Raw genomic sequence first — 24,300 nt, forward strand, 5'->3', positions numbered from 1 at the left:
AGTATCTGCAATTTGATTTGATCTCATAATTATGACTTTCTATCCCTAACATTTTTAGTGGCGGAAATGGGCTTCAAGTCCTTTCATACCGTTTTGATGGACTACATTTAATGAGTGTCCCTGAACGTGCCCCCCCCCCTTCACTGCGAGTGGTCTCGCTCACGCTCCGTCTGTAAAGCACCACACATCAAGTCAGTTCCAATGATTTGTTTTAATATAGTTGGCAATCAAAGATGATTTGGATTTGAATCATTATTTACAAATCAGTATGTACAGTAGGTCAAAGAGGAGCAGGAGGCTGCAGTTACACTGTGTGTGTGTGTGTGTGAGAGAGAGAGAGAGGGAGAGGGAGATCATAATTAGATGACATTTATCCTCAAAGAAATGAACAAATAAATCCAATAATTCTCACTTCATTCATTTGTCCACACACACACACACACACACAGAATAAATACACACACTGTATATGAACAATCTACAGCGTGTGTAAGACAATAGACAATAATGTGCACTGGCGAAACACACACACACACACACACACACACTCTACATTTCAGAATGTTTGCATTTCAGTCGGAGGACACACGAATTCGTTCAAAATAAATAAAGTTATTCTCTCGTTGGAGATCCGTAATCACCGAAAGACTTCAGGTCCGAAAACACGTTTCTGTTCGCCGGGAGCGATTCAACCGACGCTCAGAGTCCAGCGCGGTGTCGGACAGGTGCGCGTTTCCTTTCTTCAGGTGTTCCGATGCATCATCTAAATAAATAACTCTCGACAGGAAATTGCTTAGAAATGTTTCAAAGATTTTCGAGAATTAAATCGGGGAAAAAGGGAAGAAAAACAGACCGAAGATGCATATTTTACTGAGGCAAATCAATCTTGACCTCAAAATCAAAACGTCATGTTAGTAGTTGTAAGTGTTTTTTATGCGTTATTAGATCTTGTGAAGGGAATACTAAATGACGCCCGATCCACGAGACGAGTCCCGCCGTGACATCACAGTCTGGTGACCTGCCTCGTGTTTCCTTTTCTTTTTTCCTTTGAACTTTATATTCTATATTATATTCCAGCAACTTGAATGTGATTCGTAGAAGGCAAAACATCTGAAATGTAAAAGCGGCGACTACGCGAGAGGGACCAGAACTCCAGTTAAAGGGCCAGCGCTCCGGCGGCCGAGGGCCGTGGTGCATCATGGGACAATCAGGACTGCTATTCTTCAGTTTGATTGAGTCCATAATATATATATATATATATTTTTTTATAACTATAAATCCATCCAATGAGCTATGTACAAAGTATGGCAAAGAAGAAATCTTTATTTAAGTGTTGTCAGCGGATCTTCACCGTGTCCGGTCCGTAATGTCTCCGGTGGCGTGAACGTTTCATGCTCGGGGGGGTGGGGGGTCTTGGCCATGGACTCGTAGACCCGATCCGCCCCGGAGCAAAAAAAAAGCTCAGCAGAGTCCACTCGGGGGAGGGGGGGGCGGGTTCGGTTCTATGAGAAGGAGGGGCGGGCGCTCTCGTCACCGGGGTCATGTGGCGTTGACCTCCATGATGTGGTCGTCGGTGGCGGGCAGCACCAGGACCTGCTGCGCGTGGCTGTGGTTGAACACCTGCCCGGCGGCGAAGGCCTCCAGGCGCGGCATGGCCACGCCCCTCTGCTGCTGCTGGTCGCCGCTGCCCACCGAGTGCACGCTGCCCCGGCTGCGGATGCTCGCCGTGTCGCCCTGGTCGTCCAGCGCCTTGTCCAGCAGGGAGAGGCTGTCGTTCTCCACGCAGCTGTCTGGGGGACGCGAGGCAGAGGCGGGAAGGTCAGCGGGGAGGGCGGCGGCGGCGAGGACTTACATTTGGCTCGTCCGTGTCTTACCGGGGTCCGGTTGGATGGCCACCGCCGCCGTGTGAGGCAGGTACTTCAGCACTTTGATCTTGGGGAAGGGGAGGTGACCCGCGAACAGAGGCATCACCTCGATCTGCACCTTGTGGGTGGCGTCCGCCGCCATGGGCATGGACACCATCCCAGAACTCTTCCCGCACACCGCCCAGTTACTGCTGCTGTCGGCCACTGTGGACACACACACACACACACACACACTTTATATTTAATTTAATTTTACACTGCAGTCATTAGTATTGTATTGTGTATGCATATATGTTGTATATATATTTTATATTTTACTTTGCACAGTCATTGTATAATATTTGTTTGTGTGTATAAATATATACGTTTCATTTTATATACATATATATACTTCATTTTGTATTTTACTTGTATACATCTATATCTTTCATCCCTGTTTTTTATATTTTATATTTTATTCTTGTGTGTTTAGTTTATTGGTGCTGCTACTGTGACGACAAATTTCCCCTTGGGGATTAATAAAGTATATATCTACCTATACGTTTTATTTTGTTAAACTCTTCACTTCTTCTTTTCTTTTTTTAGATTCAGTCGTCGTAGGAACACGTGACTCGAATCTTTCAGAGTCGCAAATAACGAACGTTTGAGTTTCATTTGTAGCGATGCAGTAATCTGGCCTGTATTGCGCAATCGAGAGAGCTTAAATGTTATGTTTCTCTTCCCATTGGAGTCGCTGTAAACACATGTTCCTGGATTAAAGACTCATTATTGACAATTCTCTTTCCACATTGCCACTGTCCAGCTCCGCTGCCGTTATCCGTTTCCTTTCATCTGTCGTTCCTTCGGAGCGACGCCCCGGTGGCCGCGCCCTCCTCCTCCTCCTCCTCCTCCTCCTCCTCCTCCCTCGACGTACCTTCATACATGAGTTTGGTGGTTTTGAGGCCGTCGGCGTCGGTCTTGCTGTCCTCCGCCGCCTCGCCCTCGGCGGGCTCGGTCAGTCGCGTTATGCAAACCTCGAGGCCGCACAGGAAGCCGGAGCGGCAGTGCTGCTCGCCGCCGGCGGGCAGGATCTCGGCTCTCACGCTGTACAACGTCTGTTTGAAAACACACAGAGACGTTCGAGCAACCGGCGACAGAATGTGTATCTATGAAAAAATATAAACACCACCATTCCTAGAAATGTCCTTATGTTTCAAAGAAAAGCAGGTTTTTTTTCAATGAAGATAACATTAAATGAATCATAAATACACTCTATACATTATTAATGTGGTAAATGACTATTCTCTGGTGTTTAATGAAGTCTCTACAGAGGTGTGTAGAGGCCCATCTCCAGTGTTCTAGTGGTACGTTGTGTTATCACCTTAGAAGACTCGCGGAGGGGTAGAAAACCCTTGAAAACCCTTTTTATGTGAGCGCAGCTGAAAACAGTTATGCTGGTGAGAGAAGCTATAAAACTGGCCTTCCTTTGAGCCACAAGAAGAACAACATTAATATTTAAAATAATAATCATTATTTATAACCATGTCAATGTCTTGACTATATTTTATGGAAATTTTGCAATTTATTTGATGAATAAAAGTGTGGAAAACACGAAACTGTCTGGGTGACCTCAAACTTTTGAACAGTAGTCTCTATATATATATATATACACATACATATCTATATATATACATATATTTATCGTTTATATACATATATATACACATACATATCTATATATAAATATACATAATATATATATAGATATATCTATATATAGACATATATAAAAAGAGATATATATATATGTATGTGTGTGTTTTTGAAGCAGACTCACCGTGACTCTCTCCAGCTGGAACTGGTAGTGGAAGGGTTTGAAGGTGGCGACGTCTTGTTTGGGTGGAGAGAAGTTGGCGGAGAAGACGCACTGGAGGCAGGAGGGCAGGTCGTCCTTCCACCTCACCTCCCACAAGCAGAACACGCTGTGCTTGCTACACAAAAGCTACAAACACACACACGATTTGGAATTCGTGTGTGTGTGGCCCGAGAGCCATCTTTCTCGTTTCCTTTATTTCGTTGTCGATTGCTCACCTGTTGACTTTTGGTGTTGAGGGACTGCAGCTCCAGCGACGCTTGCGGCTTCTCCGCCAGCTGCACCTGCGCCAGCGTGAAGTTCACGTCCGACACGTTCTGCACACACACCTGGATGTACTTCCTGCGGGGGTCGGGGAGAAAAAACGTTGCATGAGCGAAGGAGCGAGGAGAGCGGCGTCAATATTAAATAAGGACGTGAGTCGTGACCCGAGCCGTGAGGCCGGTGGAGCGCTCACCGGTTCCCAGCGGAGAGCAGAGTGTGTTTGGTCTTGAAGGGGATGTAGAAGGTGAGGCCGAGCAGCGTGGAGTAGATGGACCACGGACAGTCGATGGACATCTGTGGACGGACACCAGCGGAACCACCAAATCACCTCAAGGGACGAAAACGGCTGACGAGGCAAATTATAATGACTACTTCTCTTTTTTTTTTTATATACTTTCTCAAATAAGCGATTTATCGTTTAGTCCATGAAACATTAGAAAACAGTAATAAACACGTAAGTAGTTTTTTTACGCATCAGCCCAAAGTCAAATGTCTTGTCAACTCAAAGATATCCACTTTACTATAAAATAAGACCAGGAGGCGCTGAAAATATCAACATGTTGGTTATTTTAGTTTGAGAAATAACAAATATGGAATGGTTTATCAAAAATAGTCGCCTGTTAAATCCATAAATCAATAATTCTTAAAGCTCCAAGTTACTGTAGAGACAGAACTCAGAGCTGCACCATCAGAAACCTCCCTCCCCCTCTCTCACTCTCCCCCTCCCTCCCTCTCCCCCTGTCTCTCTCTCTCTCCCTCCCTCCCCCTCTCTCTCTCTCCCTCCGTCTCCCTCCCTCTCTCTCTCCCTCCCTCCCTCCCTCCCCCTCTCTCTCTCCCTCTCCCCTGTCTCTCTCTCCTCCCTCCCCCTCTCTCTCCTCTCCCCTCCCCTGTCTCTCTCCCCTCTCTCCCCTCCCTCTCTCCTCCCTCCCCTCTCTCTCTCCCTACCTCCTCCCCTCTCTCCCTCCTCTCTCTCTCCCTCCCCTCTCTCTCTCTCCTCCTCCCTCCTCCCCCTCCCTCCTGTCTCTCTCTCACTCCCTCCCCTCTCTCTCTCCCTCCGTGCCTCTCTCTCTCCTCCTTCCCCTCTCTCTCCCCTCCTCCCCCTCCTCCCTCCCCTCCTCCCCCTCTCTCTCTCTCCCTCCCCTCCTCCCCCCTCTCTCTCTCCTCTCTACCTCCTCCCTCCTCTCTCTCACCTCTCTCTCTCACCTCTCTCTCACCCTCTCTCTCTCTCCCTCTCCCTCCCTCTCCCCCCTCCCTCTCTCTCACCCTCCCTCCCTCCCTCTCTCACCCTCTGGTCGATGGCGGTCATGGGCACGTCGGGGTGGCTGTAGCTGCGCGGCCGGTGCCGGACCTCCCCGTTGGTGAGCCTCTCGTTGGCGGGCCGCTCGCCGCCGTGCGGGATGAGGCACAGGACCTCCAGGTGGAACTCCAGGGTGTGGTAGGGCGGCGTGGCCGGGAGGCTGATGCTGGTCACCTTCTCCGACGACTGGATGAACAGCGAGCTCTCGCCCACCAACTCTGAACACAGCGGGCGGGAAGAGAGTGAAGAAAACTTCTTCTTTTTTTTAAAGACACAGGCGGTTTCAGTCGTTTAAAAGAAAAAGAGATGGCCACTGACCGGCGGCGGGGCTGGTGATGCGGGCGGTGCAGCTGGCGGAGGGCAGGACGGGCATGGTGTCGGTGTTGCTGAGCTGCAGGGCGTCGCCTTTCTTCACGGCGTAGTGACCCGTCAGCAGAGTGAACTTCACCATCTGGGGCAGGCCGGCCAACAGGGGCTCTGCACACACACACACACACACACACACGTAATTAAAGTTAATTCATGAGACAGGAAACAGGAAGTGCGGTCACAATTTCATCCCTTTAGACATGAGTGTGAAAGTGTTATATTTAGCGTCAGTGACCTTTTGATTCTCAGTGACCTTTGGTGTTCCAGACTAGAAGAGCACCAGATTACTCGCACACATTTACAGCTGACGGAGATTCAGCCTTTCACAAGCACATGATACGAGGTTCAATAAAATATTATCCACAGCCGAGGACCCCGTATCAGATTACAACAACCTTTAAAAATCCCTGGGTGGAAAAAACAATACCATAACATCAGATTGGTCAGATTGTAGATATCATACACTACAAAAGTTTGGGGTCACTTTTTCCAAGCACCGTTTTCTTTAAATGAAGATAACATTACATGAATCATAAATACACTCTATACATAGTTAATGTGGTAAATGAGTATTCTCTGGTTGTTAATGAAGTCTCTACAGAGGTGTGCAGAGGCCAATCTCCAGTGTTCTAATGGTACATTGTGTTATCTCCTTAGAAGACAAACGGAGGGGTAGAAAACCCTTGGAAACCCTTTTTATGTGAGCGCAGCTGAAAACAGTTATGCTGGTGAGAGAATCTATAAAACTGGCCTTGCTTTGAAGGACAAGTTTGAAGAACATTAATATTTAAAATAAAAATCTGTATTTCTAACCTTGTCAATGTCTTGACTATATTTTCTATTAATTGGGCAATTCATTTGATAAATAAAAGTGTGAGTTTTCATGGAAAACCAAAACATTTTTAATAATCTGACCTGAGAGCGGCTCCACGGTGAGCTGGGGCTCCTGGGAATAGACTTCATACTGGACCGACGGGTAGATGTGAGGCAGCACAAACTGCACCTGACCCACGGTGGCGTACAGCTGGCGCAGCGTGTAGGTACCCGGCTGCCCGCTCTGCGGAGCAGACAGAGGGACGGATTGAAGGAGAGAGAAAACAAGGTCTGTGTGTGTGTGTGTGAGAGAGAGAGAGAGAGAGACACAGAGAGTAAGAGTGAGAGTGAGAGAGAGAGAGAGAGTGAGAGTGAGAGTGAAAGAGAGTAAGAGTGAGAGAGAGAGAGAGTGAGAGGTGAAAGAGTGAGGTGAGAGGTGAGAGAGTGAGAGAAGGTGAGGAGTGAGAGAGTAAGAGTGAGGTGAGGAGAGGTGGAGAGAGAGTGAGAAAGAGGTGAGGTGAGAGAGAGGTGAGAGGTGAGGTGAAGAGTAAGGTGAGGTGAGAGAAGGTGAAGAGTAAGGTGAGAGAGAGAGAGAGGTGAGTACGAGAGAGGTGAGAGGTGAGAGGAGGTAGGTGAGGTGAGAGAAGAGGTGAGAGAGAGAGTGAGAGAGGTGTGAGAGTGCGGTGAGAGAGAGAGGTGGGAGAGAGGTGAGAGAAGAGGTGAGAGAGAAGAGGTGAGAGAGGAGTGAGAGAGAGAGAGTGTGAGAGTGAGAGTGTGAGAGTGAGAGAGAAAGAGAGTGAGAGAGTGAGTAAGAGAGAGAGAGTGTGAGAGAGAGAGAGAGAGTGAGAGAGAATGAGTGAGAGAGAATGAGTGAGAGAGTGAGTGAGAGAGAAAGAGAGTGAGAGAGTGAGAGAGAAAGAGAATGAGTGAGAGAGAGTGAGAGTGAGAGAGAGAAGAGAGTAAGGTGAGGTGAGAGAGAGGTGAGAGTAGAGAGTAGGTGAGAGAGAGGTGAGAGGTGAGAGAGAGTGAGAGAAAGAGAGTGTGAGAGTTAGAGAGAGAGTGTGAGAGAGTGCGAGAGAGAGAGTGAGAGAAAGAAAGTGAGAGTGAGAGAGAAAGAGAGTGAGAGTGAGAGAGAAAGAGTGAGAGAGAAAGAGTGAGAGAGTGAGAATAAGAGAGAGAGAGTGTGAGAGTGAGAGAGAAAGAGAGTGAGTAAGAGAGAGAGAGAGTGTGAGAGTGAGAGAGAGAGAATGGTGGTGAGGTGAGAGAGGTGAGAGGTGAGAGAATGAGTGAGGTGAGGTGAGAGAGTGAGAGAGAGAGAGAGAATGAGTGAGAGAGAAAGAGAGTGAGAGAGAAAGAGAATGAGTGAGAGTGAGAGTGAGAGTGAGAGAGAGAGAGAGAGTGAGAGAGAGTAAGAGTGAGAGAGTGAGAGAGAGTGAGAGAGCGAGTGAGAGAGAGAGAGATGAGCTCAGCGTGTCTCCTACCGGTGCTGTGAACACGATGATGTTGTTCCCGGGCTCCAGCGTCACGTCCTTCACTCTCAGCATCTGCCCGCCGTCCTTCACGGTGGTCACGGCGGGAGGGCCGACGCAGGCGGGCGTGTCCGTCGGCGAGCCGCCGCCGCCGTCGTGGCGCCGCATGACCAGGTGAGTGTTCTTGCACACCAGTCCCGTGGAGTTGAGGGAATTGTCCGTGGGGCTCCGGTCCTGGATCTCGTCGAGCTCCAGCGGGGGGCCGGCCGCCGAGGAGGGCCAGGCCGCCGCCGCGGGGGCCTGGCTGAACTCCACCGTGCCCGGGTTGGCGGGCCTCGACGCTCCCTTGGACCGCCCGTTGGTGCCGGCGCGCTCCAGGTCGAAGTGGACGCTCACGGCCAGCTGCTGGATGTGCACCGACACGGGCATCAGGCAGCGCAGCGTGAGCTCCGCCTGCAGGACGGCGCCGGAGTGCACCGACGCCGTGGCCGGCCGGAACTGGAGCCGCGTGAGCTGCGAGAAGACGGCCATGCTGAGGGTCGCTTTGGGTGCTGCGGGGGAGGGGAGGGGGGGGAACACGAGTCGATGAAGCACGGCGTTAACGTGGGAAATCGACGGGTGTTTTTAAACCGAGGTTCGCCGCTGGAACAGGAAGCGTACGCGCGGGTCGTTCAGGGTTCTTACACATTTAGACAAATGTATTTCCAGGACTTTTCCAGGACTTTTCACCAAATCTCGGAATAAACACAAACAATTTAGAAAATGTTGCGTATTGAGAGCGTACGCCGGCTTATATTTTGAGCGTCTTTCTTTAAAAAAAACATATTAATTATTTCAAACTCGGCAAACTTTCCATGACTTTTCCAAAACTTTTATGATTTAAGTTTTTTTCCAGGCCTGGAAGTGACCATTTAAAAATTCCGTGACTCATCCAGGTTTTCCACGACCGTACGATGCCAACTCGTCGCTCTCGCGCCGCGCCGAGCGCCGTCACTTACGCTGATCCTCAGACTTGCCGGCGAACGTCAGAATCTCTTGGCAAAAGTGCTTCCTCTCCTCCATGGTCAGATTGGCGTCGCCGGCCAGCAAGGCGCTGGTCTGCAAGTAGCTGCGGCGGCTCGTCAAGGAAAAGCAATCGCTAACGCGCGGCTCGGGCTCTGACGGGCGGCAACGACCGACCCTCTCTGTTTGGAAGGATACTCTTCGGTTCTGCCCAGCAGCTTCTGACACTCGGCGATCTGTTTCCTGGTGTGGGTGACGGGGAGGCTCCACCCCTCCGATGTGTACGACTTCAGAGCTTCCTGTAAGAAGGTTTCCGCCCGCTCGGGGTCCCCCTTCCTCCTAATAAACACACACACAGACCCTTGTTTTTCTCACAATACATCTACAGAACTAGAACGGGCACTCGGTAGAGCGCATACCGTCGCATATCACAAGATTGGGCATTGAATTATGAACATTTTGGCATTAGTTGCATGCCAATTGGACAAAAATGTATCGTGCTATGGCAAAAAAAGAGTTTGACCTTTCCATGACCTTGACCTTTGACCCGATTGATCCCAAAATCTAATCAAATGGTCCCCGGATAATAACCAATCATCCCACCAAATTTCATGCGATTCAAGAACATTTTGACCTGTTCATGACCTTTGACCTTGACCTTTGACCCGATCGATCCCAAAATCTAGTCAACTGGTCCCCGGATAATAAACAATCATCCCACCAAATTTCATGCGATTCGGTTCAATACTTTTGAGTTCTGCGAAAGATTTTGACCTGTTCATGACCTTTGACCTTTGACCCGATCGATCCCAAAATCTAATCAACTGGTCCCCGGATAATAAACAATCATCCCACCAAATTTCATGCGATTCGGTTCAATACTTTTTGAGTTCTGCGAAAGATTTTGACCTGTTCATGACCTTTGACCTTTGACCCGATCGATCCCAAAATCTAATCAACTGGTCCCCGGATAATAAACAATCATCCCACCAAATTTCATGTGATTCGGTTCAATACTTTTTGAGTTTTGCGAATAACACGCATACAAATAAATAAATAAATAAATAAATACACGGCGATCAAAACATAACCTTCCGGCATTTTCAATGCGAAGGTAATGACATTGCATGTGCTCGTCTGTAAAATGCTACCTTCAAGTGAAGTCAACTCGACATCAACAGATATTATCTGTACGATTCTCGTACTTCCAGGACGAGACTGGACTGTCAATATTTTTCATATTTAAAAGGTAGAGGTATTAAATTGCCACTCGAAAAATATATTTCATGGCTGGCGTCTCCTGTGAAAACAGGGTGATGAACCATCCATCTGCTATCGGTTGGTGTCTGGCGATCTGTATTTAGAAACTATGACATCATCGCGCGGCAGAGGCCCAGTTCACTTGGTTTGTTCTCTCCCATCAGCTGGAGGACCTCAACGTTTGGGGCCCAATGTGTGTGTGTGGGAAGTGGCGGCCTCTAGTGGTGAGGTTGAGGTTTGCAACCCCCGTGTGGATATAAGATCACTATGCTATTTATGATTTATGATTCATGTTTTTCTTTTTTTTCTTCCTTGTCTGATTGTTATGTAATTTTTATTTATTCGTTGTTGTTTTTGATTGTCTAGTGTAACTTGTAAAAACCTAAAATAAAATGATTTAAAGAAAGATCACTATCCTATCCTGGGACTAAAGAAAAACATAGTTTATGATATTTTATTCTGAGAAAAACTAAAACCTTGCTCTGACTTCTCTGCAGCTTGAAGAAACCGCATGACTCTGAGGAATGTGCATTTGAAATGCACGTTTAGGGCTTCGCGTGCATTTTAAATCTCCGTCGCCCCACGTGAGTGTTTTTCATTTATTCTGTCCTCGTCCGGAGGGTCGTGGTCCGATTGACAGTTCTGGAGAAAAAGGCCCGATCGGCCACGGGAACGGGGAACGGGAAACGGCAGCGTGGACGCGCGTCGCTCTGAGAGCCGTGTGCATTTCCTCACATGTAGAACTCGGCGAGGCTCTTCCCCACCAGTCGGGCGGACCGCAGCCGGCCGATGGCGCTGTACATCTCCATGGCGGCGTGGGAGAGCTCCTGATGAGGAGAGAGATGAACAACCGTTTCTACCGAGAGGGAGGTTACGTCATCATTTTCACATCAAGTTTTGAATTCGGGGGAAATTTGCACCGACTTCCTGCTTTGCCAACCGCTGAAAGGCAACACCAGGCCGTGGGGGGGTACATGGACTTACCAGATAGTGTCTTTCAAACGCTTCCACGGACGACAAGGCTTCCTTCAGCTTCTTGTAAGGGCTCTGCAGACTGCTGACTGCGGGCGAGACGGCGGGAAATCAAGTTCATTTACTGTTGTTTCAGCTGAGATTCTTCGTTACGTCCCGATCTAAACAAATCCGACCGGACGAGCTCTGCGCTACACTTTGTTTCCGCGAGAGGGAAACAAAAACAAAAAAACCCGAAGTGTTACGTAACACACAGAGCGGACAGAAAGACGGACTGAAGACGCTTCGTTGCTTCGGTTCATAGCTGCACATCGACTGTTTCTAAGAAGTAGTCGACAAGTTACAAGAGCGACTGGCGACCACAGCTCGTCGTGTCGGGGACAGACATCACAATCTATATGTTGATATATAATATATATATATATAATATAATATATTTATAAAATATATTATAAATATTAATATATAATATATATATAAATATTATATATATATAATATATAATATATATATATATAAAAACCTGAAATCCACTTCTCATTATCAACTGGCAGGACTTGAAAATTTAAGTACAGACAAGATGCAAATTCTCCTTCACAGCTGAAGTCCGAAGTCTCACCGGTCTCGGGCCTCTCGTCCCCGAGCCCGGCCAGCAGGTCCACGGTCCTGTTCAGGTCCTCGGACGTGGGTCCCTTCTCTGACACCAGGCCGCAGAGCTCGCCCAGGGACTTCAGCTGCAGGAGGCACAGAGGAAAAAAGGATTAAATCCGAAAAAAACGGTCACATTATTTTCTTTCCTGGCCTTCCCACCACTCAAAGCACGTCAACACGACGTCACCCACACACACGATGGGAGGAGCTACCGCGCCAGGTGCCGCCTTCCCATCGGGACTATTTCACACATTCACACAGAGACGGGAGCAACTGTGGGGCGAGGTGTCTCGACATCGGACTATGTTCGCTGTGGCGTAAACGTGGAAGCGGAGTCTTCCTCTCTGCATCGCGACGGGATCGTCTGCGCTCCTTTACCTTGTCGGTGGCGTAGGCCCACAGCCCGACGGTGTGGGAGCAGTTGGCGGCCAGCTGGGCCGGATCACAGCAGCCCTCGATCCTGTGCAGAACCTCCAGGCAGCTGAGGAACACCCAGCAGTCCAGCGCCCCCTCCAGCACCGACACCTGCACAACAACGTACGGCGCCGCCATCAGTCCCGTTTGGGTGGAGCCTCGGCGTCCGTCCGACGACAGAGCGGAGCGTGGAAAATGCCGACGACCAACTACGCCATGGCCCTGCTGAGACTCCGCCCACTCCTCCTCTCTACCTCCATCTGCCTGATGGAGCGTGGAGGTCTGGATCGTGGAATATGCCGACTACCAACTCTTCATCCATTCTGTCATATTCATTGTGTTGTTACTGTGTTTTAATTTGTGTGTCATGGTTCCTTCTGGTCACATGACATCTATTGTTCTGTCCATCCTGGAGAGGGATCCTCCTCTGTTCTCTCCTGAAGGGTTCTTTCCTTTTTTCCCCTGAAGGGTTGTTTGGGAGTTTTTCCTGATCCGATGTGAGGTCAAAGGTCAGGGATGTCTACATGTAGATTGTAAAGCACTCTGAGACACATTTATAATTTGTGAAAATGGGCTCTACACATAAACTGAACTGTATTGAATATTTAAAATAATACATTTTTAAAATCCATTAAAAATAGTTATCTAATAAATGTTCAATAAAATATAAAAATAGTTATTTAATAAATGTTCAATAAATTATAGAAAGTTCTTTAATAAATGTTCAATAAAATATAAAAATAGTTATTTAATAAATGTTCAATAAAATATAAAAAGTTATTCAATAAATGTTCAATAAAATATTCAACACATTCCACACGTTTCCTCTTCACGTGCACCGGTTTGCTCACCGGGCAGAAGTAGGAGTTCTCAGCGATGTACCTGAGAGTTTCTAATTCGTGAAAATGGGCTATACAAATAAACTGAAGTGAATTGAATTAACGCCGCCTCTATTCGTGCACCTCCTGCCCCTCGCTAGTGTTTACCTCCAGCAGCCGCAGCTCCTGCACACAGTTGTGCAGCAGCTCCAGGGCCCGCTGGGTGACCTCCCAGGGCCTCAGGAGGAAGATGAGCAAGGTGCACTGGCGGGAGAACAGGTAGCTCCGCAGGTCCAACAGGCTGGCCTCCCCCCGCTGGATCCCGTCCCTCTTCTCCATGTCGATGGGCCGCCGGAGCAGCAAGCCGCTCCAGCTGCGCACCGGGGCGCAGAACGACCCCAGCCAGTTGGCCGTGTCTGTGGGCGGAGAGTGGACTCGTCAGACCGAAACTAAAGTATATATAGAAATGAAGTAGAACTGGAGTGGGCCGAGCCCGGGAACAGAAAGTGCACGGCAGTTGGTTTTCACGCGCTCACCTCCAGCGCCGAAGTTGAGGACGTATTGAGTAAAAAGAGCGTCGAGCTCATCGTACTGGACCAGGGCATCTTCAAACTGCTGCAGCATCTCGAAAACAAAGGCCAACTCCTCCTGCACACACACACACACACACACACACACACAAACATGTGAGACACAGTTGAAGTGGGACACACACATCTTGATTGTGGCGGTTCCTCGGACGCGGTGGTGTTTCAGAGCACCAGACTCCTTTTAGAAAACCTCTCATTTGACTACAGTCCTGGTTCTGGTTCTCCTCCCTTAGGGGGCCCAGCATTACGACCTGTGTCTAGAGACAGGGTTCATACACATGTTGACCAATGGATTTCCATGACCTTTCCATGACCTTTCCATGACTTTAAACCAAATTTTCCATGACCAAACATGATGTGAAATCTCGTATACATGAATGAGACAATAGTTTGATTAAAAGAATAAATATATATGTATAAATGTTTATTCTTTTATGCAGAACTTTGGTTCCCCTAATTTAGTTTGTCTGATTTTTTATTTTTATTTTAATATATATTTTTAAATGTTTGTTTCTTACTATTCCACTAGTTTTGCTTTGACTCTGTGGAGCACTTTGTAAACATTGTTTTTAAAGGTGCTATATAAATAAAGTTATTATTATTATTATTGATTAAAAGAATAAATATATATGTATACATGTTTTTTCTTTTAATCAAACTGTGTAAATGAACATATAAATATAACAGATTTCCAGGACTTTTCCAAAACTTTTGGTATCGAAAAAATTTTTTTAGAGGACTTTTCCATGACTGGAAATAACCATTTTTAAATTCCATGACTTTTCCAGGTTTTTCCATGACCGTACGAACCCGGAAACTACCTGCATTTAAATATGCACGAACGGCTGTTTATTACACATGCATATCATCATTAGTTGTTTCCGTCTGCACACCTGGACCATGAAGTATTCGCAGAAGCTCCAGCCGGGTTGCGTGCGCTTCTCTCGGAGCGTGCGCATGTCGTCCTCGAAGCGGCCGAGGTTCTTGGTGAAGGACATGAGGAGGAGGGTCCGCAGCTTGAGCAGCAGGGAGTTCCAGGACTCCTGAGACCGGGACGAGTCCTTCAGGGGGTCCGACAGCACCACACACCTGCGTGAGGAACAATAATAATAATATTTATTTATATAGCACCTTTAAAAACAATGTTTACAAAGTGCTCGACAGAGAGTCAAGGCCAAACAAATGGAATAGTAAGAAACAAATATAACATTTATAAAAAAGAAAAAAAGAAAAAAATATATATATATATAAAAATTTAAATAATTTAAAAAAAAATATATATATAAAAAAATACAAAAGATAAAAAATATATATGTTAAAATAAAAATAAAAAATTAATATATATATATACAGGACTGTCTCAGAAAATTAGAATATTGTGGTAAAGTTCTTTATTTTCTGTAATGCAATTAAAAAAACAAAAATGTCATGCATTCTGGATTCATTACAAATCAACTGAAATATTGCAAGCCTTTTATTCTTTTAATATTGCTGATTATGGCTTACAGCTTAAGAAAACTCTAAAATCCTATCTCATACAATTTTAATATTTCCTCAGACCAAGTAAAAAAAAAGATTTATAACAGCTGAGTGTTTGTCAAGGCTCAGGAAACCCTTGCAGGTGTTTCGAGTTAATTAGACAATTCAAGTGATTTGTTTAATACCCTACTAGTATACTTTTTCATGATATTCTAATATTTAGAGATAGGATATTTGAGTTTTCTTAAGCTGTAAGCCATAATCAGCAATATTAAAAGAATAAAAGGCTTGCAATATTTCAGTTGATTTGTAATGAATCCAGAATGCATGACATTTTTGTTTTTTTAATTGCATTACAGAAAATAAAGAACTTCATCACAATATTCTAATTTTCTGAGACAGTCCTGTATATAAAAATTAAAATAGAAAAAAAAACCAGACAAACTAAATTAGGGGAACTAAAGTTCTGCATAAAAGGACGAGATCACATCAAAGCGGTTCTATAAAAATGGGTTTTAACCCTCCTGTTACCTTTAGGGTCAATTTGACCCCATTCAATGTTTAACGTCGGTGTTCTTTGGGGTCAATTTGACCCCAGGCTGTTTTTCGCTGTGTCAAACATATAAGAAATATCAAATATCAACTTTTTTTATATATTTAAAGGGCTATTTAGGTAGTCAACAAACAAACATAAAGTACCTCACACTTAAACTTGGGAAACAATATTAATTCTAATAATTTTCTGGAGGTTTTAATTGCTGGGGTCAAATTGACCCCGAGGGTAAAATATGTTAGTAAATGTAAAGGTAACAGGAGGGTTAAGAAGTATTAAGTGATTTAAAAGAAGTTACTGATTCTGCGAGAGGGGCAAGAACCGTTACCTACTCGTAATCATGGAAAGGGCAGCAGTACGGGTTATTGTTGTTGTTGTTGTTTACACGTATCAATGTCCTCACCTGTCGTTCTGCTTGTTGCAAAAGTCGCTGCGGATTTTGTCCACGATGGACGAGCGCGGCAGGATGTTGGTCTTGTTCTTCTTCTTGGTGTCGTTGGTCTCCACGACGATGATGACCCAGTCCGCCGAGCCGTGGGTCCGCAGGCTGCTCTGCCAGCGCGTCATGTCCTCCTTCGCCGCGCTCTTGTACGCCTCCGTGTCCTGCGGCGAGGCGGAGCAACGCACGGTCAGTGGAATAAAAGAGCAACGCGGGGAGGACGGCGAACATTCACGACATCGCTCTGCAGACGCAGGTCGAATAAAACTATAGAACTGATTGAATGACCGCAGAGGGGAAAAAAAGGTAACGGTTACTTCTCCTTTAAACAGGGTTCTTACACATGTTGACCAGTGGATTTCCAGGATTTTTCCAGGACTTTAAACCAAAGTTTCATGACCAAACTGAAATCTCGTTATAAATATGAACAATTTAGAAAAGTGTGCGTATTGAGAGCGTACGCCGGATTATATTTTGAGCGTCTTTCTTTAAAAAAAACACATTAATTATATCAAACTCGCCGTAAATGATGTGATTGTAACACATTTCCACGACTTTTCCAAAACTGTTATGATTTAAGTTTTTTCCGTGACTTTTCCAGGCCTGGAAGTGACCATTTAAAAACGCCATGACCTTTCCATGGTTTTCCACGACCGTACGAACCCTGTGTAAGTGAACACAGCGAGGATGTTTCCACGGCGGAGGACGGAGGCGACGAGAAGAACGCGTGAGTGAGTAAGAGAGTGAGTGAGTAAGGGAGAGAGTAAAGGAGTAAGTGAGAGAGTAAAGGAGTGAGTGAGAGAGTAAGGGAGAGAGTGAGTGAGTGAGTGAGTGAGTGAGTGAGTGAGTGAGTGAGTGAGTGAGTGAGTGAGTGAGTGAGTGAGTGAGTGAGTGAGTGAGTGAGTGAGTGAGTGAGTGAGTGAGTGAGTGAGTGAGTGAGTGAGTGAGTGAGTGAGTGAGTGAGTGAGTGAGTGAGTGAGTGAGTGAGTGAGTGAGTGAGTGAGTGTGTGTGTGTGTGTGTGTGTTTCAGCTCCTCACACAGCAGTCGGTCCAGTAGATGTGGAGAAAGGGGAAGGTGAGCAGCGCCTTGTTGCCCTCCTTGGGCAGCAGCTCCTCTTTGAACTGGACGAAGTTGGCCTCCAGGTGGATCATCTTGGGAGCGCGGCCGTACGTCCTGGAGCGGAGAGCAGAGAGTTTCACCGACTGGACGCCGCTCGCCACGACGGTGAATGTTATTCTTTACTGTGACAAACACAAGCATGTGGTCCGGATCTCTGGACGACCCACGCCACAGGAAGTGAACCGGAGCAGCGACTCCTCTTAAAAACGAAAACCCAGTTTATGGAAACACGTTTACTTTACAAACAAACAAACAAAAATGTAAGGATATGACTTTCTTACCAATATAAATAATAATAATTACATCAATACAATGATAATAACCACAACAACGATTATAAAAATAATAATAATAATAATGATAATAATAATAATAAAAATAATGATAGTAATAATAATGATAATAATAATGATAGTAATAATAATGATATAATGATAATAATAATTATGATAATGATAATAAAGCTAGGATGTGTAGTATTTTCCATCTTTCCCTTTAACCTTCCCAACAGAAACTCCTTCTACAGGACTGTCTCAGAAAATTAGAATATTGTGATGAAGTTCTTTATTTTCTGCAATGCAATTAAAAAAACAAAAATGTCATGCATTCTGGATTCATTACAAATCAACTGAAATATTGCAAGCCTTTTATTCTTTTAATATTGCTGATTATGGCTTACAGCTTAAGAAAACTCAAATATCCTATCTCTAAATATTAGAATATCATGAAAAAGTATACTAGTAGGGTATTAAACAAATCACTTGAATTGTCTAATTAACTCGAAACACCTGCAAGGGTTTCCTGAGCCTTGACAAACACTCAGCTGTTATAAATCTTTTTTTTACTTGGTCTGAGGAAATATTAAAATTTTATGAGATAGGATTTTAGAGTTTTCTTAAGCTGTAAGCCATAATCAGCAATATTAAAAGAATAAAAGGCTTGCAATATTTCAGTTGATTTGTAATGAATCCAGAATGCATGACATTTTTGTTTTTTTAATTGCATTACAGAAAATAAAGAACTTCATCACAATATTCTAATTTTCTGAGACAGTCCTGTATACACACGGCAACACGAGGATGTCGCTTATCCAAACTCTGACACTCATCTGGGGTTTACTTCTGTGACCTCACATTTATGACTGAATAATAACTTTAAAAAAGGGAATATCTGTACAGACAAGATATTAAAAAACTTGGAAGGAGCCAGATCAGAGGGAGCATTTGTCCCCTCAACATGTCGACGGCGAGCCGGCCGACGGTGCCGACGTCGGCACGGCGGCGCTGTCGGCCGGGACGCCGTCCGTCGGCCGTGAGCGCCGTGTGAGCGCGGTGCAGAGCGGCGGCGGCGGCCGTGAGCCAACTGGTAGGGCGCGTTCGCGTGCACTAACAGGTATGGGAAGCAACAACGGGCGGCCCGGCTACGCCAACAAAACAAGGACAAGCTCGGAGTACAACACACACACACACACACACACGAGCGAGTTCAAGTGGCTTCAAATTCAAGGTGAGGCAATTCCCCTTAAGAACACTTTCTTCTGATGTCGCCGACAGCCGCGTCAGGATCACCTGACGTGCACGAAGCACCAGCACGCATTGTTATAAAGCCGTTCAAATAAACAACGCGCTCCCAGTTATACGACCGCCTCATAAAGTGCAGAGGCAGTGGAGGGAGTGACCCTCTGACCTGCACTCAGCACCTAACCTCTCCTTCTCCAAACAGTCGATCGACTGCGATCCACTCTCTCGCTGCTTCAGGTTCACTCTGTGAATGTGTAATGCACGTGTGCTGTGATGATGTCTAGAGCTGGACCCCCTGTACCAAAGATCAGAAACAAAATAAACTAGAACGGGCACTCGGTAGAGCGCATACCTTCGCATATCACAATATTGGGCATTGAATTGTGAACATTTTGGCATTAGTTTCATGCCAATTGGATTAAAATTGACCGCGCTATGGTAAAAAGAAGGTTTTGACCTTTTCATGAACTTAACCTTGACCTTTGACCTGATCGATCCCAAAATCTAATCAAATGGTCCCCGGATAATAACCAATCATCCCACCAAATTTCATGCAAATAAATAAATACACGGCGATCAAAACATAACCTTACGCATTTTCAATGCGAAGGTAAAAAGCAAACTCCGACGGCAAAACAAACTAAATCAAAGTTTACAGTGAGGTGGCCGTCTGGTGTTTTTTTCCCAGCATGCACTCACCTCCTCCACTCCATTGGCTCCCTGGGAAGTTGCTGGGCCAATGAGGTATAGAGAGACGTGAACAAGGCCTGGTCTCCAGCACCTGTGAGGGGAGGAGAACGTCAACGTTAGGCCAGAGGTGAAGACGTCAAAGAGCTTTAACCTCCTGTTACCTTCACATTCACGGACATATTTTACCCTCGGGTCAATTTGACCCCAGCAATTAAAACCTCCAGAAAATTATTAGAATTAATATTGTTTCCCAAGTTTAAGTGTCAGGTACTTTATGTTTGTTTGTTGACTACCTAAATAGCCCTTTAAATATATAAAAAAGTTGATATTTCTTATATGTTTGACACAGTGAAAAACAGCCTGGGGTCAAATTGACCGAAAGGCAACAGGAGGGTTAAGAGGGACAGAAACAGTAGAAAAGTACAACCTCGAACACTCGAGGCGTGTCATTGTAAAGCGACACGGGACCAGAGTTTGACCAAAATACGTTCGGCGCGGAATTAGATGCAAACATACTCATGTAAAAACTGAGAATACACCCCCCACCCTGCCCCCTTTTTGTGTCCTCCCGTGTAAATTAGAAACTCGACCAACGAGAAGCACCGAGTGCTTTTCAGTGAGTTGGGATGCAAAATGAGCGTAAACTCGAGTGAAATTGTAAGAAGAAGAAAATCCCCGGACGCGTACCGACAACAGTCGCTTGATTTAACTACGCCGCGGCATTCACATGAAAATAATTTGTATCTATTCCGATTCTTTGCTGAGAAATGCGAGTCAGTATAAAGGAATGCAACCATCAATTCAGATTATGTAATTGTGTCACGATAGATTATGACCTCGTCAAGATGACGACCTATGAAATGTTTCTTCAACCGTCTTCTGGGCAACTTTACGATATTAAAATGTAGATTTAGTTATTTAGGACAGATTAAATGGTGTATATAATATACATGTTTATTGTTTTTTATCTTACCGTGTAACTAACTGCTTATGAACTCACTTATAAAACTGTAATTTATCCTTTCTGATGGTTCACTGGCCATAAAAGGCGTTGGACGTCAGCTCCGTGTTGCCGTGCTCTCTGCCGTTGTCGTGCTTCAGGGCGCTTCATGTCCTAAGTGTGTGTGGCTGAACCGACGCCACCGTGTCGTCTCAGCGCCGAGAGGCGGAACCTGTGCTGCGTGGAATCCTCGAAACAACCAGAACCGCATCGGCCCGTCCAGTTGGAAAAGACAAAGCATTTGGTCCTCTTTTTTTTTTTTTTAAACGGAAAAGAACGAGTGATTTTAAAAGGTCGACCCATCATGCTCGTGTTCAAGTTGCTCTGGGTTTCTCCGAGAAAATAGTTCAATGTTCACAAAAACGTGAATCTACTCATCCTGCCTTTTGGAATATATCCGTCTTCACCCTCGGTCTAAAATGCTCCGTTTTCGCGCCTGTCTCTTTAAGAGTACTAACAAAAAACATAAATAAACTATATGATGATGAATATTGTTACTATTATTATTTTACTACCAACTATTCATCCACTCTGTGGTATTCATTGTGTTGTTACTGTGTTTTAATTTGTGTGTCATGATTCCTTCTGGTCACATGACATCTATTGTTCTGTCCATCCTGGAGAGGGATCCTCCTCTGTTCTCTCCTGAAGGGTTCTTACCTTTTACCCTGAAGGGTTGTTAGGGAGTTTTTCCTGATCCGATGTGAGGTCAAAGGTCAGGGATGTCTATGTGTACAGATTGTAAAGCACTCTGAGGCTAATTTATAATTTGTGAAAATGGGCTGTATAAATAAACAGACTTGACGGTCGTACCGTGACTATCTTTCCTAAAAGTCGTTCCAGCGTGATCCAGTGAGGGTGTTAGAACAGTGTTGTGTTGCCGGGCGAAAATCTCTCCGGTGTGTGAAAGCTTGCGGCGTCGTTTCCACAACGGAGCTGACCTTTGAATGTTCACACAGGCTATCAAAAAACTCTCGTCAGACGCGGCGCTGCGAGGCGAACAGCTGCGGGTCGATCGCGCACAAAGCGCCGAGAGGACAAACGCTGCCCGTCCTGCAAGTTACACGTTTAAAAACTTAAGATGCTCGCCTTTTTTATTCATGAGTCTATAAATCTGAGTTTTGTGACGTGTTCATTTGGAGTCTGAAGGTGGTTCAAATAAACTTTTGATGAGAATATAACACATTTCTGAGGATATTCTGACGTGTGTCCAGTCAGTTTTGCAATGAATGCAACAATTTAATGGGACGTTCAGGGATGAGCCGAAGTTGGGAAGAAATAAAACCTTGCATATTATTGTTATTGTATTGCTTTACACATCTTGCTTAAACTTTTAAAAAGGGTCTTTTCGTCTAAATTCCAAAACAAGAGTCCCCCTCCAGGATTTGGCAACTTCACCATCCGTTGACCAAAGAAATTGGGCAACTTGAGAGGCCAACTTGAGCCCAGAAACAAGATTCAAGGTTTTATTTTTTTCCATTTGTGCCAAAACCAACAGTCAAGACACTTTCGAAATATAGCGCAGGGCTCTCCGAGTCAACGGTTTAGAAATTACACTATAATAAGAAAGAACAAATAAAAAAGAAAAGAAAAGAAAACACGATACAGACAGCCTGAAGTATGCATCATTGAACATTGGTCAACAGAGAAACAGCAGGTGCAAAGCATTATGGGCTAAATTGGTTATTTCTTAACCCTCCTATTACCTTAGGGTCAATTTGACCTCATTCAATGTTTGACGTCTCTAAAAAAAATATTTTTGCTTCATATTTCATGACTTCATGAAGGTTTCTTCCCTTTTTTCCCCCTGAAGGGTTATTTGGGAGTTTTTCCTGATCCGATGTGAGGTCAAAGGTCAGGGATGTCTATGTGTACAGATTGTAAAGCACTCCGAGACAAATTTGTAATTTGTGAAATTGGGCTTTACAAATAAACTGAATTGAATTGACTTTTCCTAATTTATTGGGGACAACTGTGAAAACGTAACATTCACATGATGATATGTTTTCAATGTCCTGAACACAACTTGTACGCATCAGTGTTCTTTGGGGTCAATTTGACCCCAGGCTGTAAAACATATAAGAAATATCAACCTTTTTTATTTATTTAAAAGGGCTATTTAGGTAGTAAACAAACATAAAGTACCTCACACTTAAAGTTGGGAAAAAACATTAATTCTAATCATTTTCTGGAGGTTTTAATTGCCGGGGTCAAAAAGGGTAAAAGTTGTGTGTAAATTTGAAGGTAACAGGAGGGTTAATCTAGTCACCTTAAAAAAAAGCATGCACCTGAGCGAGGACACTTGCTAAAAATGGAAGCAACCTGCGGTGTCAAAATAAGCCCGACTCCCACCACCAGAGTCGGCTCCTAAAAATAACCCCTCCGAGAAGCCTCAGTGGGGATTTATGAATGGCCGGCTGACCCCCCGGCCTCCCTCGCGCCATGTCTGCTGTCAGAGCGAGGAGCGGAGACATCCTTTCCCCTGAAAACTGCACCGAACTAGCCGTGCCGTCGCCTCGTTAGCCGGGGCCCGTGTAGTCAGTGTAGCCGTGAGCTAGCCGACAGACGGCCGCCGTCCCCCCGGGTGGACGCGTCCCGCCGCCGGTGTTACGGTTGAAGAAGCGACCGTGTTAACTGACGACTTCGAACCGAACGCGTCAATTGTTGTCGTAGTTAGACAGGTGTTGAAAATAGGAAGAAGACACGTAGATATACCTCCGCGAATGCCGCATTGTTTAATTGGTATTTATATATTATTATGTATTTGACACTAAACCAAAGCGGCATTCACGAGGACAGCTATATGTGTTCTCTATCCTATTTTTCAAACGGCCGTCGTAACCACGACAACAACGGACGTATTCGGCTGAAAAGTCGCCAGTTAACAGGGTCGCCTGTTAAACCGTAACGCCGGTGTGGCGGTTAGCAACTATTAAAAGCCCCGACGAGGAGACGTTCGAGCCCCACTTCGCCTCCCAGCTGGCGGGTAGCGGCTAGCTCGACTGGAGCGAGCTACTGGATGTAGCTTAGCTTAGCTAGCTGTCAAGACCAGAAAGAGAATGAGACTCAACGTCTGCTTTAGTTTCATCAACACTCACATGTCACAATCGGCTTGTTCTCCATAGTATAGATGATCGGTTTTTCCTCTTGACACTCCATGTGTGTTAGCGGTAGTACTCCATGGACATTGTGGACAAACCGAGCTTTATTATTACTAAATGCTTATGTGTGCAGTTGTGTTGAATCGATGGGGCCCAGTGTCCCCGCTGCACTTCCGGGAAGTGCGTAAACTGTGCGTCACTAAAGGAGCGACCTGGAGCTCCTGCGTGGCGCCATCACAGGTGTTCCGGTCGGGAGAGGTGCCACCGTGCGCACGGTCACCGGGAGTCAGTGAGGCTGACGGACAAGGTAGTTCTTTGTTTTCTGTTTTTTACTTGTAGTTTGGTATGTGTTTGATTATTTGTTAATATTGATTGTACACGTGTTGTACTATCTGGACCGTGAGTCTGTAATAAAAGATTGGTTGATTGATTGATTGATTCATTGATATTGAGAGTAGAATGACAATTCAATTCAATTCCATTTATTTGTACAGCCCATTTTCACAAATTATAAATTAGTCTCAGAGTGCTTTACAATCTGAACACATAGACATCCCTGACCTTTGACGTCACATCGGATCAGGAACAACTCCCAAACAACCCTTCAGGGGGAAAAAAGGTAAGAACCCTTCAGGAGAGCAACAGAGGAGGATCCCTCTCCAGGATGGACAGAACAATAGATGTCATGTGACCAGAAGGAATCATGACACACAAATTAAAACACAGTAACAACACAATCAATGAATACGACAGAGTGTATGA

At 45.4% G+C, this 24,300-nt stretch overlaps 1 protein-coding gene across 2 annotated transcripts; it reads right to left on the minus strand.

Moving 5' to 3' along the window:
• Positions 1 to 192: 192 nt before the first annotated feature.
• Positions 193 to 23,911, minus strand: trappc10 (trafficking protein particle complex subunit 10). 2 transcript variants are annotated; one of them, XM_056423295.1, is made up of 23 exons: positions 23,536 to 23,898; positions 19,447 to 19,528; positions 17,146 to 17,281; positions 16,072 to 16,271; positions 14,530 to 14,725; positions 13,583 to 13,694; positions 13,215 to 13,462; positions 12,193 to 12,339; positions 11,783 to 11,897; positions 11,176 to 11,252; positions 10,927 to 11,018; positions 9,130 to 9,270; positions 8,928 to 9,037; positions 7,942 to 8,480; positions 6,563 to 6,704; positions 5,597 to 5,755; positions 5,267 to 5,496; positions 4,175 to 4,275; positions 3,936 to 4,059; positions 3,682 to 3,846; positions 2,779 to 2,959; positions 1,875 to 2,069; positions 193 to 1,790 (listed from the first exon to the last, which is right to left on the minus strand). In XM_056423295.1, the coding sequence occupies exons 1-23, from the start codon at positions 23,594 to 23,596 to the stop codon at positions 1,540 to 1,542; spliced, it is 3,804 nt and encodes a 1,267-aa protein (XP_056279270.1). In that variant the 5' UTR covers positions 23,597 to 23,898; the 3' UTR covers positions 193 to 1,539. The 2 variants fall into 2 exon arrangements, with proteins under 2 accessions (XP_056279270.1, XP_056279277.1); XM_056423302.1 differs by lacking the exons at positions 193 to 1,790; positions 1,875 to 2,069; positions 2,779 to 2,959 and having other exon boundaries at positions 3,754 to 3,846; positions 4,175 to 4,327; positions 23,536 to 23,911.
• Between the last annotated feature and the right edge of the window lie 389 nt (positions 23,912 to 24,300).

This window comes from Pseudoliparis swirei, chromosome 2 (genome assembly GCF_029220125.1).
Source record: "Pseudoliparis swirei isolate HS2019 ecotype Mariana Trench chromosome 2, NWPU_hadal_v1, whole genome shotgun sequence".
NCBI classification, from domain to species: domain Eukaryota; kingdom Metazoa; phylum Chordata; class Actinopteri; order Perciformes; family Liparidae; genus Pseudoliparis; species Pseudoliparis swirei.